This window comes from Ixodes scapularis, unplaced genomic scaffold (assembly GCF_016920785.2).
Source record: "Ixodes scapularis isolate PalLabHiFi unplaced genomic scaffold, ASM1692078v2 PGA_scaffold2__306_contigs__length_199485367, whole genome shotgun sequence".
NCBI classification, from domain to species: Eukaryota; Metazoa; Arthropoda; class Arachnida; order Ixodida; family Ixodidae; genus Ixodes; species Ixodes scapularis.
In genome coordinates this window covers 45,476,001-45,488,557 of record NW_024609857.1, presented here as the reverse complement: position 1 = coordinate 45,488,557, position 12,557 = coordinate 45,476,001, and the positions used below count along the sequence as shown (strand labels likewise).

Genomic DNA, 12,557 nt, shown 5'->3' with positions numbered 1-12,557 from the left:
GATTCTTTCATTGTATACTTTCATAAAAACGTAGATCATCGTTTTTAGAATGTAAATTCCTCTCCATCTTAGTCGGTTGGTGAGGCTAAAAAAAAATACAGTTTCTACAAATGCAAAATATTACGGAACTTTATTGACCAACCTCTTTAAGACTTGGCTCCAGAGTTGGTTCATTGTAACCCAAAATTATCCATGCAGTCATTACAGTAACCATATTATTAAGAAACAATGGATCTAAGAGAAGGCTCCAATAAGATTTTCCGTCTTCTCTGAGGTCACCTTCAGAACACGATGTGCCTGAGAACAGAAAAATAATCAGAAATGCGGCTCTTTCAGCGTTCGTTGTTCATATTGTTTTTGTTGCTTATTTTTCTGCAGAAAACAATACCTGGATCTTGGTTGAATGTTGCTCGATATTTTACGATCCACGGAATTGAAAATATGATGAGTGTCCCCAAGACAAAAAAGGGAAGTGGATAAGCCCATAGCTAGGACAGAAAGAAAAACGTCAAGAGCTCAGAGACAGAGAATTACACTTCCGCACAAAACATTTTTGTATTTAATTTTCTCACATCAATCAATGTTCCGCCAACTGCGGAACCCACCGTGTTCCCAATCGCCCAGATGAAATCCAGGAATGCCTGAAATAGATATTTAAACTCCTGTATTAGACCATCCCTCTGCTTCTATCGTCGGTAAAAGACTGACACGCTCATGATCTGAATCGATGATATTTCTGTGTAATGATAAGTTGTACAACAATATATAAGGTTCGACTTAACAATTTTCCTTTAATATTGACATAAATATAATTAGGGGACCGGTACCCAGATCTGCCCTTTTCTGTTTGATATTCCTAAAAAATCATATAATGGAGACGAATATAAATCTACAACGTGTCCACACACAAAAAAAAATTAGAATGTTTGTTTCACAGTACAATTAAACTATGCATCGCGGAACGCCCATTCTCCGCCCAAATGTAGCTATGGAAGTCCGAGCTAGAAGCCAGTTTCAGGATTTTCCCGCGTTTTCGGTAACTGGCGCAATATAGCTTTATGTTTTCAAGGGTGCTATCGGCCTTTGTTTTTATTGAAAATTTCAGAAAATCACATAACTTTTGAATAGGATAACGGTCGGTGCTGATGCTTTGGCCCCTAGTTCGAACCTCTAGCACTACTTTTGGACGGAGAACGAGCGTTAGGCTGTGCATAGTTTAGTTTTGTAATAAAAAAAAAAAAAAAACTGTAATTTTTTGTGACACTGTGTAGATAAGACTATAACAATCACGTTCTCCAGAAAACAAACACCAAGTATAATTTGTCTTATGTGACTGACAATAGTATCCCCAAAGCAGTCTCAGGCATGAAATGTTACGAAACCCTAAGTCCTGGAATTTGGTCCTTCCGTCCTTCAGTGCTATTTGCTAAATTTAGGAGGGTCGGGGGGGGGGGGGGGGGGGGGAGCGGCTTGACGTCACGTGACCTATACATCAATTCGATTTCCTAGCTAAAGTAACATCAGGTTACCTATTGACCAATTTCGTTTCACCCCTAAATTTAGAGGAAAATGCGCCGTCACGTGATCTATAGACTAATTTAGTTTCCCCGCAAAAATTTTGCGGATAAATTGACACGTCATATGACCTATACATCAATTCAGTTTCTCCGCTTACTCTAGCGGGAAAAGTGATGTCATGTAACTTATACATCTCAAGTCACGTGACACCGCTTACCCATGTCTCCCCTCCCTTCCTGCTCTTCCACCCCTCACCCTCTCTCCCCCTTCTTCCTTCCTCCCCTTCCCGTTCTTCTCTCCTCCCTCCCCCTCCTCCCTTTACCTCCATCATTCTCGCTTCCCCTCCTCCTTCGATGCACTCTTTCGGTGCAACCAATACGAGGCATTTCCATCCCATCATCTCATCAAGTAATATCGCACCCTCAGTCTTGCTGGCTTTAATGTCGAATCAAGGCGATTTAAACAATAGGTTCTTTACTCTCATTGTGGACTTTTTATATTCTCATAATATAATATAAATGATCGCTTTTTAAGTACTGCATTTCGTACCTTAGATAACTTCAGATGTCCACAATTTTCAATATAATAACTTGTGGGTTTTTCTTACATATCCTCGTTGTGTTGAAATCGAAATGCAGGTTACACCGCTGCAAAGGCTTGCAAATATTTGAGATTCCCACTCCGGTACACTGGTAACTTTCCAAAGGTTACGTGGATATTGCAGCAATCAAATGTGCACTCTATATTAGGATATGCGTGCATCATATCAAAAGCTGTTTCTAATATTGACAATTCTAAGCTTAGAAAAGTACAACTACACTGTAAAAAGAAGGCTGGAGCCTTACATTCCTTTGTCACATATCAGACACACCAAAACTTCAGTTCGACGCACGGCGCACTAACGTCGAACTCACGGGCCCAACTTTTACGAGGGGCTTGATAACGATGCAATAGAACTTACTGAACAGCTAAAGTGCGTATCAAAGACTAAAAAAAAAAAAAACCAAAGAAAAACATTGGGGCTTTGCAGTAGGGCCAAGAAAAACCCCGATTATTGTTTTCCAGTCAGCCACACATACATTAGCCAATTTAATAAGTTGTTCCACTCAGCTAGCAAGCCGTTCGTGAAAGATGGTACCGTCGGTTTAACGTTAGTGCACTGTACGTCGAACTGAAATTTTTGAGGCGTAGTATATGTAACAAGGGGTGTAAGAATATACACTTTATTCTTTGAATGTAGCAAAATGTTGTTAAAAAAACGTCCAAAAAAAGCGAAAAAAACATATTAGTCCTACGCGTTCGAAATAGGCGTTAAAACAAGATACACTCGAGTAGCGCAGAGCAAAGCTTCGTTTAAATCTATTCCAGAGTGCACGTATATCGTTCACAATATGGTATCCTGCGTTATTTATCGGAATGTGCGGATTATACACAAAACTTTCGCGAGTTCACATCCGCAAACAGTTTGCCGACGGAATCGCCTGCTTTCGACTGTGGTTAAACTCATATGTAATGATGCCTTTATTTTGCCTTGGAAAGTGTCATTTAACTGATGAAGCAAATAGACTACGGCTGTGTTAGGAGTCTTGGGTATTGTGGGTTTTGTTCTGAGAATGTGATAATCATATTTATGGTACGGAATCAAGTAAGAGTAGAAGGATGCGTAACCAGAATCACTTGAAATACGTTGTTTGTGTTAACTGTTTTCGCAATTATATCCCAATTGTTTTGTTCTTTCAATCTCAACAAAGTATTGTTATAACTTCATGTTAATGTCAATATTAAAAAAAAACACTGTTATGTTTTATAGCGCTCGGGTTTCTTATCTTGAAAGTACTTCAATCTGATTATTTCCATTATTTCTTTTCACAATTACATTATATTCCGTCTTTTGCCCGTATAAACCCCAGTTCCCTTTATTGTCGAAAACGTGCTTGGTACCATACAAATAAAAATATATATAAATATATGAATAAATATATAAATGAAAATATAACTTTTTGCAATCCGAGCACCGCTTAATTAGAAGTGTATGAGACATGAACCCAAAAGGTTAACTGCAAAAAAAAATATATATATATGTTCGTGCAAAAAATGTGGGTGGTCGTACATTTTCAAGGAATGAAGCAAAGCGCGAATATTTTTAACTGGCGCTCAAAGTAGGAGTGGGCAGGATGTCTTGTATCTTTGAGGTTGTTGCCAAAGACAGTTTTCATGAATCATATTTTGCATAGTATCTTATATGGCTTCTTATTACACTGAAATATATATATAGTCCATTTTTTGTGTAAGCGAAGTATAAAGTCCAGACGTACGCTAGATTTCAAAACATTTGTATGTCAATAATAATCACAGGAGAAGCGGAAGAAAGGGGACAAAGAAAAACACAAATCTCCGAACACACCTATAGGTGAATGGCGCGCGACCGAAAAAATCCGCCTCGTCCGAATATCGAACCCGGGACCTCTCCCTTTCCAATGGAGCGCTCTACCAACTGAGCTAACAAGGAGTTAGACGTCAGTCGAGCTCATGGGTTTTATCAGCTGCCACCAGTCTAACACCAACAAGAGCAAACAGCCTGCATTTTTTTAAGGTTATGTTTAAGATGGCAATTAATTCAAAGCTGCAAGCGAGCTGGACAAGAAAGGCAATAATAATCTCCGGAGAAGGGGAACAAAGAGGACAGAGAACAAACACAAATCTCCAAACACAGCCAAACACATGTTTCTTGTCCAATGACATTGAAACATGTCCTCAAATTTGGTCCCGCGCCCCAAGGCTGAATTGGAAGCGCAGGTGAAACAGCTTGGTAGTATGTACGAGCTAGTGCAGAAACTCGATGCTAATATAACCGGCCTTGCGGCGGGACAAGCTGCCCTAAAAGCCGATGTTGAGGCGATACTTGGCAAACAGGCTCAACTTGAGACTTCGGTGGCGGCGCTAAATGCAAACTCGTTTCATTCGAAAAAGAAATCTTGTCTATCACGCAGGTCAAAGCAGATATCTGTAATCTGCAACATTCCGTCGCTGTGCAGTCCACTGCAACTGAAGTTATGCTATCTCGACTTGATGATTTTGAAAACCACTCGCGACGGTGTAATCTTCTATATTATGGCATACCCGATGCTGCCGGCGAGTCATGGTCTTTGTCCGAACAAAAAGTTTTAGAATTTGCAAATTAGAAACTTGGTGTCACTTTTGATAGCTCTCAGATCGAACGTGCACACAGATTGGGAACCCAATAAAGAACAGGCCTATTATTGTAAACGTTTCTTCATACAAAACAAAAAAAAAGAAAAAAACAGTTACTTTTGTGTGGACCGAAGCTGCGCGGCCTCCCTTTTTCTATGTCTGAAGATTTCTCGAAGAAAGTTCGCGTTGCGCGTCAGAGACTTCTTGCATTCGCCAAGTCACAGGAAGCTCTGCATAAGCTGCGTTTTGATAAACTACATATGGGTTCGTATGTCTTCCTTTACGACTCCGTTTCAAATTCTGTGGTTAGTGCTTCCGCATAGGCAGACGCTGGGAGTGGGAACAAACGCGTTGCTTCCTCCAACTCTAACTTACTTATACGTGTTTTATACTTAAATGCGCGGAGTTTAATACAAAAGCGTGACGAATTGTGTTCTCCCATTTCAACCTGTGATGCTAAGATAGTACTGATCACTGAGACCTGGCTTCATCTTGATATAAACGACAATTTAAATACTGCCGAATCATTCAAACTACATTTTATCGACGCGATCGGAAGGATTGTCGTGGTGGTGGCGTTTTAATATCCATTGATAAAAGTATCATAAGCACATTTCTTTTCGTTTCCATGTCAATTGAGGCCATCTGGGTCTCAGTGAAATGTGGTTTTAAGTCAATCCTGGTTGGCGTGTGTTATCTACCACCAGATGCGTCATCTAGTTTTGTAACTGCTTTGCATGATGAGTTGTCAATTTTGTTAACACAATATCCTGGTCATTCTGTTTTCTTAGTAGGTGATTTTAACTTCCGTGAGATAAATAGAAATTTATCAGATCTTGTTGGTAGTGGAAGTTTTGGTGAGTGTCGCAATTTTATCAGTCTCTGCCTGGATTTTAACCTTCCCCAGGTGATTTCTTTCCCTACCCGTGTAACCACCATATGATCAAATATGTTAGACTTGCTTTTGAGTAACCATTCAAAGTCTATTACCTCTCTTACCGGTTTTGAAGGCATCAGTGACCAGAAAGCCGTGCTCTTTAACCTAGCATTTCAAGCACCAGAACCATTCAGGTTGACCAAGCAAATAAGGCTATATAATAAAGGGAACTACGAGCAGCTTAACCGGGACCTCTCAAGCTATTTCTCAGTCTTCCTGGTGGGTTTTGACGATAGGAATATAAATGAAAATTGGTGCCTTTTTAAAAACAAATAACTGCAACTCATCGAAGCTCATGTTCCAAATATTAACATCGGTTCCCGGTCTTGTAATCCTTGGTATTCGCGCTCACTAAAAACCCTTAAAGGTGCCCTCCGGAGCTTTCTGCGATCGTCTGTTTATGTTGTTATATTGCGTAGTAGGTGCAACCCTACTGAAAAAAACCATTTGAAATTCAAACGGGTGGCAAACTGGTCGGCCGTTTGAATCAAACCTGTCGATCCGTTTGGATCAAACGTGATTATGGGATACGGGTACCCGTTTGGAAACGGTACCCGTTCGAAACGGTACCCGTTTGATACAGGTGCCCGTTTGATACGGGTGCCGTATGGTACGAGTACCCGTTCGACATGGCACGTGACCACACGTTTCAACGTGCACTTCGAAATGGCAAATTATGCGCTAGCCCTAAATGGGTATCGTCTGGGAGGTTGGTTATCTAAACATATTTAAGACGTCCCGAAACTCATAAACGTATTTATAACATGGAGAAAACACGTAGAACAAATGCACTCGCGTAGGTGCTTGTAAGTGGACAGGAAAACCGACACAAAAGATTGTTTTCAATTCTCCTCGAAGTTTATTACCTCTTCTGTAGACAAGTACAAACGTGCAAGCGATCTGTGAACACTATACAGGTAGACTTTCGGGGAAATTATTCTCCTGGCTGCCGCGCGAATAGGCGCTGCATAATTCTTTAGATAATTTAGAAGAGTACGCGTAGAAGAACGGTCAATCGTTGCCAACACGTAGGTTGCAGTGCACTTACCATAACAATAGCAGACTTGAAAGAGGTAATCCGTGATATTTGTCGACACGGTCAAAGCAGGACAACCACACAAACACAAACGAGAGGGAACGGCTCCTTGGAAGTTTCAACACGATGCGGCGCACAAGCTGTCATTTGCCGAACCCAACCAAACCGCGAGAATTTGCGACTTCTTTGAAGAATCGCTCGTTGCCGACATACACGTGGGTCTTTTCGAACTCTGATAGCTTTGGTGCACATCCAATACGTTGTCGAGAGACATCCCAATAAGACCGCAGGGTTAGGCGACAGATTGAAGCAGGTAGGACGAGCGAACTTCGAGCAGCAACTGACAACAAGCAGACAAAGAAAAAAGCGGCTGCAAGGCGCGCCCTTCCGGATCTCGATGCTTATCAGCGTGTAGCTCGCGCGCTGCTGTGGGTCACGTGACAGGGGTGACAAGAGAGGAGGGAGGGGGCGAGGTCAAGGAGCTGGGACCACCGGGACAGCCCCTCTCCCTCTCCCCAGGCATTCCAGGGAGATGCGTTTTTGTAGTCCCGAAGAACAAACGCGCGCGCGCGCGCGCGCTCGAACTTTGGAAATGGCGGCGGGGCTGCCAGAAGCTCGGCTTGCGCCCGAGCGAAGAAAGAACTCAGCGCAAGCTCGTAGTTTGAGTGCTGCAACGGCGGGCGTGCTCTCGCAATGCTCGATGTTCTTGCAGTCGCGTGTACGCATGCCACCTTCGCTGCGTCTTGAATTAAAGTGAAACGGAGTCTAGACGTACATTCTTTCACGCGGTCGCGTCTTCTGCGAGAGAGATTCGAGCTGAAAAGTAAATTGAGGCAACAAAGATGGACAAAGTATTAAAGGTCTGTCAAAAATATCGGCTCACCAACGTCGCGCGTTTACGTAATACAACAAAAAAAAAAAAGGTGTTAGTTTTAGTTGCAGTATAATCGAAAATCAGCGCAATTGAAATATAAATATAATTACTTGCATTACGCGGACGATCTGAAATCGATGAACCGGCGCTCCCAGTCTTCCGGAAAACATTGGCTGCCACGGCTGAAACGCTAGGCGTGCCCACGCCGCCGATCTGTACGTTCAATATCAAACGGGCTCCGGAGAGCCGTTTGATTAAACCGGTGCAGTTTGCAACATGGTCGCCGGTTTGAGCAAACGTGCGACAACTTTGCCCGAACGAGTCGCCCATTTGCCCAGACGAGCGACCCGTTTGCCAAATAGGTGACCGTTATGGCTCATACGGGGGACCCTTTTGAGCCATACGGGCGACCCCTTTGACAAACTGGTGACCAGTATGGTTAAACGGTTACCGGTATGGACCCGTTTATTTTCATATGGGCGCCAAATGGTTTTTTTCAGTAGGGAAGTTAATATGTATACAAAGTTTTAGATTACAAAACCGTTTATTAAGCAGATGGCAGTAGAAATATATCGGGACTATTTTCTCCTGGAAGACAATGCCCCATTCCCTGCCCATCGCTAAAAATTGACCAATGGAAATGCTGCGTCTCGCGGTGAATGCGAACGTTATTATTACAGCACTTTTTAAGCTTGTTGTACATTAGAGCTTGAGAAAAACGTGAACTGATTGTGGTGCGGGAAACATAGTCCGCAATTATTGCTCCAAAACCAGCGAACTATGTTTTCTCCCCGCAAGCTTGTTGCTAGCGTGTGATGCGTCGGCGTGTCGGCTCGTCTGCTTCCCGGGGCGTCTGCAGGCGTGCGTTTGCGGGACACATGTTCCTTCTTCCCGTGGATCCCGACTCCGAAGCCAGCTTTGCGATCCTTCCACGTCGACGAGTCAAACTTTTCCTTGTCATCTGTGGGATGCGACTGCGTATTGCAGTGGCAGCGCGACATTGCGGTGCGACGAATGACGACTGCCGAGCACAAAGTCCGGGTTCCTTGACGACGGTCCGCGCGTGTTCGAGAGATTCCTCCGCGGGTCGGCGGCGTTGGTGACGCGCAGTGACGCCGGGATCCTCCGCTTGCTATTGGCTGACGCGTAAAGAGATGCCCCTCCCGTTTTCGGGGGTCATCTCAGAAAGGGGGGCGTGCCGGGGACTTTGATAGCAATTTTAGTAGGGAAATCCGCCGCGCATGACCGTAATTTTATGATTTTTAGGATCCTTAGGGCCTGCAGATTGAGTTACCGCCATAAATAGACCATCGCAGAACGCTCCGGAGGGCCCCTTTAACAATAAGAAAAAACGACCATTTCGAGTAGCCAAAAAACAAGACACTGCTTTATCCTGGTCTAAATATCATGTATGCGCCACTGAATATAAAATTATGTTAGAGCAGCAGAAGCGTAAATTCTACCAGGAGACCCTTCCATCTATGCTACTAAACAACCCGCGCCAATTTTGTAATGTTGTAAACCATGCACCTTACTCCCCACTAGCGCTTATTGATGATTCTGAGATTATTATCAAGATTAATCAGTGTGCCGCAGTTCTTAATCATATATTTTCTTCCCATTTCACCGCCCACTGTCCCTTAACACTGTCCTTACCTATTACTAGCAATGTTTTAACTATGGATCCAATTTGTATTGATTACGAGGGTATTGTTAGTATTATTAAGTCACTGAAAATGTCCTCTTCCTGTGGTGTCGACGGCATAGATTCAAAGGTCTTACAAGGCACTAAATATTCCTCAAGCCTATTTCTAACAAAAACTTTTCAACAATCATTAGATACGCCGGCGGTTCCTGAGGATTAGAGAATCGGCAAGGTCATCCCGGTCCACAAAAGCGGCGATAAATCTCCTTTAAACGATAGGCCAATATCTCTAACTTCTGTACCTTCTAAAATACTCGAGCACGTAATTCACAAGCAGCTCTCTATTCACCAATTGATCCTATCTCCTTCTTTTAATAAAGCACAGCACGGCTTCCGTCGAAACTACTCCTGCGAAACACAAATTCTCTACTTAACAAACGACCTGTTCGCAAACCTTGATTCTGGCTACCCCACTGACGCTGTATTTCTCGACTTCGCTAATGCTTTTGACAAAGTTCCGCATAACAGACTGCTTCTAAAACTATCGCTATTAAACCTCGGCGTTAATAATTTTCTCTCCTGGATTGAACCTTTTCTCTCTCAGCGTCATCAGTTTTTTCATGTTAATAATTGTTCATCTACTTTAGCCCCCGTAACATCTGGCGTGCCTCAGGGAGCGGTGCTTGGTCCGTTACTTTTCCTCAGCTACATCAACGATCTTCCTCTTCAGGTATATTCACCCATGTGCCTATTTGCCGACGACTGTGTCCTTTACCAAAAAAATAACATCCCCTCGTTACGTTTTAACACTACAAAATGACCTCGACCTAGTTCAGAGCTGGTGTACTAACTGGCAGATGACGCTCAACGTCAGCAAATGTAAATGCATGCGCTTTTCTCGTTCCTCTTTTCAAACCTCTTCTGTTAATTTTCTCAATGGCATCCCTCTTCAACCCACGGATATGTATAAATACCTCGGCGCTCTTCTAACTTCAAACCTCTCCTGGGAAAACCATATAAATTCAGTGTTGAGTTCCGCTAACAAAAAGATTGGGTTTCCTTCGTCGCAATTTCAGATCCGCCCCTTCTCAATTAAAACGGCTCCTCTATCTTGCCCTAGCCCGGTCTAAATTAGAATACGCATCTTCAATCTGGCACCCTCATCAAGCTACATTAAGAGACTACATTGAATCTGTTCAAACCCGTGCTACGCGTTTTGTTCAGTCTGATTACTCCAGTTTTTCCAGTGTTTCCCTCATTAAATCACATCTCTCTCCCCCATTGCTTTTCACCCGTCGAAAAATATCCCGTCTCTGCCTTCTGCATAAAGTTTTTTATTTACCACTTTTAAATCAGTCTATTCTTTCCCCACCGGCTTATCTTTCCTCCAGACTCGATCATTGCAATAAGATAGCCAGGCCAAAGTGTTTTTCCACAGCACATCAGCACGCCCCTCTTCCTGATGCAATTGTGGACTAGAATGACCTTCCCGAAGACATCGTCACCATTCAGGATCCCATCAGATTCCGAGAAGCAGTATCAACTATTGTACTTAACACCTATTCCCCTCTCTAACGCCTTATGACCCTGAGGGTATTGTAAATAAATAAATAGGTGACTGGTGCGCGACCGAAGAAATCCACCTGTTCCGGGAATCGAACCCGGGACCTCTCCATTTCGCGCACTAGTCACCTATAGCTGTGTTTGGAGATTTGTGTTTGTTCTTTGTCCCCTTTGTTCCCCTTCTCCGAGATTATTATTGCCATTCTTGTCCAACTCGTTTGCACCTTTGCATTAATTGCATCTTAATCGTATGTATGTCTTTTAGGTCTAAATGTTTGCGTTACGTTTAAAGATAATGCAACAAACGGGTTTTATATTGACTATTTAAAGGCGAGGAGAAGAAAAACGTCCTTGAGTAGCTTAAAATATATTTAGTCTGACATGGCATTACTTACGATCACAACGCCTTCGCTCTTGGGATACTGATTAGTAATAATGCTGTAGGCACTAACAAGATAGAGCATGTTGGTGAAGCCTCCAACTAAGACAGAGGCAATAGAAACCCCAAGGAAGGTGTTGCCGTCTGGAATCCAATACAGGCAGCTGAAAAACGGTGATGTATATTATATGAGTACGAAAAGTAGTCGCAATACCTAATGGCTGTCTAAATGATAACTAAAAATTGAAAGAATTGGACATGCAGGTTTACATGTTTCAAATTCAGATTGCAAAGGCGGTTGCAGATCAACCAAAGGGTGCGCCCATTGGCTTTGCTACGTTTTCCCCCTGTGTTCTGGTTTAATATCGCAAGATCAAGAGAAAAGGGATTGCACTTCTTCCAGCCTTTAGGTCGAGTCGGGCCCACGGCTCGTTCACACATTTGCGTTTCACTTGACTGGCGTGCTTTGCGTTTTCGTGTAACCTTTATCAACGAGCAAACACACTGGCATACTGGCACCAGCAGTATTTGCGAGGTAAAATCTACGAATTATCAATATTAAACTATCGCTTATAATGCCTTCAGAATGACTTGAAATCTACTGCAAAAGAATGATGCGCAAGAAAGCATATTATTCTATTCGCTGAACAAAATGATTCCAGCGCTACCTAATTAATGGCGTCAATGTGTCGTTTTAAACGGCTACAAGAGAACGCAACGTACGCGAACACAGTCAAATGGAAATTTGTGAACTAGGCTTAAACATACATCAATGCGTCGCCACTATTCCCGGAGCCGGGCTGAGATATGTTCGGTTGACGAAAGTATTTGTTTGCTTTTGCTGAAATGTTTGTTAAAATCTGCTATATGACTCTGGGCACGACGTCTCCCTTGCCGACATCCAGGCCAGCGTCGCATCGCGGACTTCTGATTTGGGTCCAGTCATATTTTCGATATCTTTGTTCCCCGAGCTTGCTCAGTAGATAGCACTTATACGTTGTCCGAATGCTTTTGCAAAAACTTAGACTGAAGTGCATTTTTGAGAGTGAATGTCACGGAGGTGTTCATCCATTTAAACACCTATAGCGCAGCTGCAAAAATCTTCCACCTTGTGAACGAGAAACCAAGCTTTTACTCGTTATGACTTCAGTTTTGTCTCTACGACTATTCACTAAGTAATTGCTGCTTAATATGCTAAAAAGGCTAGGTGGACCTAGAATTGAACAGAAAATAATGAAGGTTATTTGAGCTTACCCGAGAATAATATTAAATAGGAAAAATCCGATCTGACCAATAAAGTAACATGTGGTGGGGGAAGTTCGTTTCATCTGTCAACAAAAAGGTAGCATGAAATGTGATTGTTATTCGGCGAAGACGTATAAACAGTAAAGGAACAATTAGTAGGATTCCTCT

General features: G+C 42.8%; 1 protein-coding gene across 1 annotated transcript; it reads right to left on the bottom strand.

The window, feature by feature from the left end:
* Positions 1–332: 332 nt before the first annotated feature.
* LOC121836466 (MFS-type transporter SLC18B1-like) lies at positions 333–12,472 on the bottom strand. The gene is made up of 4 exons (XM_042291367.1): positions 12,399–12,472; positions 11,161–11,308; positions 573–641; positions 333–488 (listed from the first exon to the last, which is right to left on the bottom strand). Exons 1-4 carry the CDS (start codon positions 12,470–12,472, stop codon positions 333–335), a joined length of 447 nt encoding a protein of 148 aa, XP_042147301.1.
* Between the last annotated feature and the right edge of the window lie 85 nt (positions 12,473–12,557).

Bases quoted from the DNA above. Each gene is read 5' to 3' on its own strand.
- LOC121836466 (XM_042291367.1), bottom strand. From the start codon at position 12,472: ATGAAACGAACTTCCCCCACCACATGTTACTTTATTGGTCAGATCGGA. The intron at 11,309-12,398 runs GTAAGCTCAAAT...ACCGTTTTTCAG, and splicing joins CTATTTAATATTATTCTCGG to CTGCCTGTATTGGATTCCAG. The intron at 642-11,160 runs GTAAGTAATGCC...TATCTATTTCAG, and splicing joins AGAGCGAAGGCGTTGTGATC to GCATTCCTGGATTTCATCTG.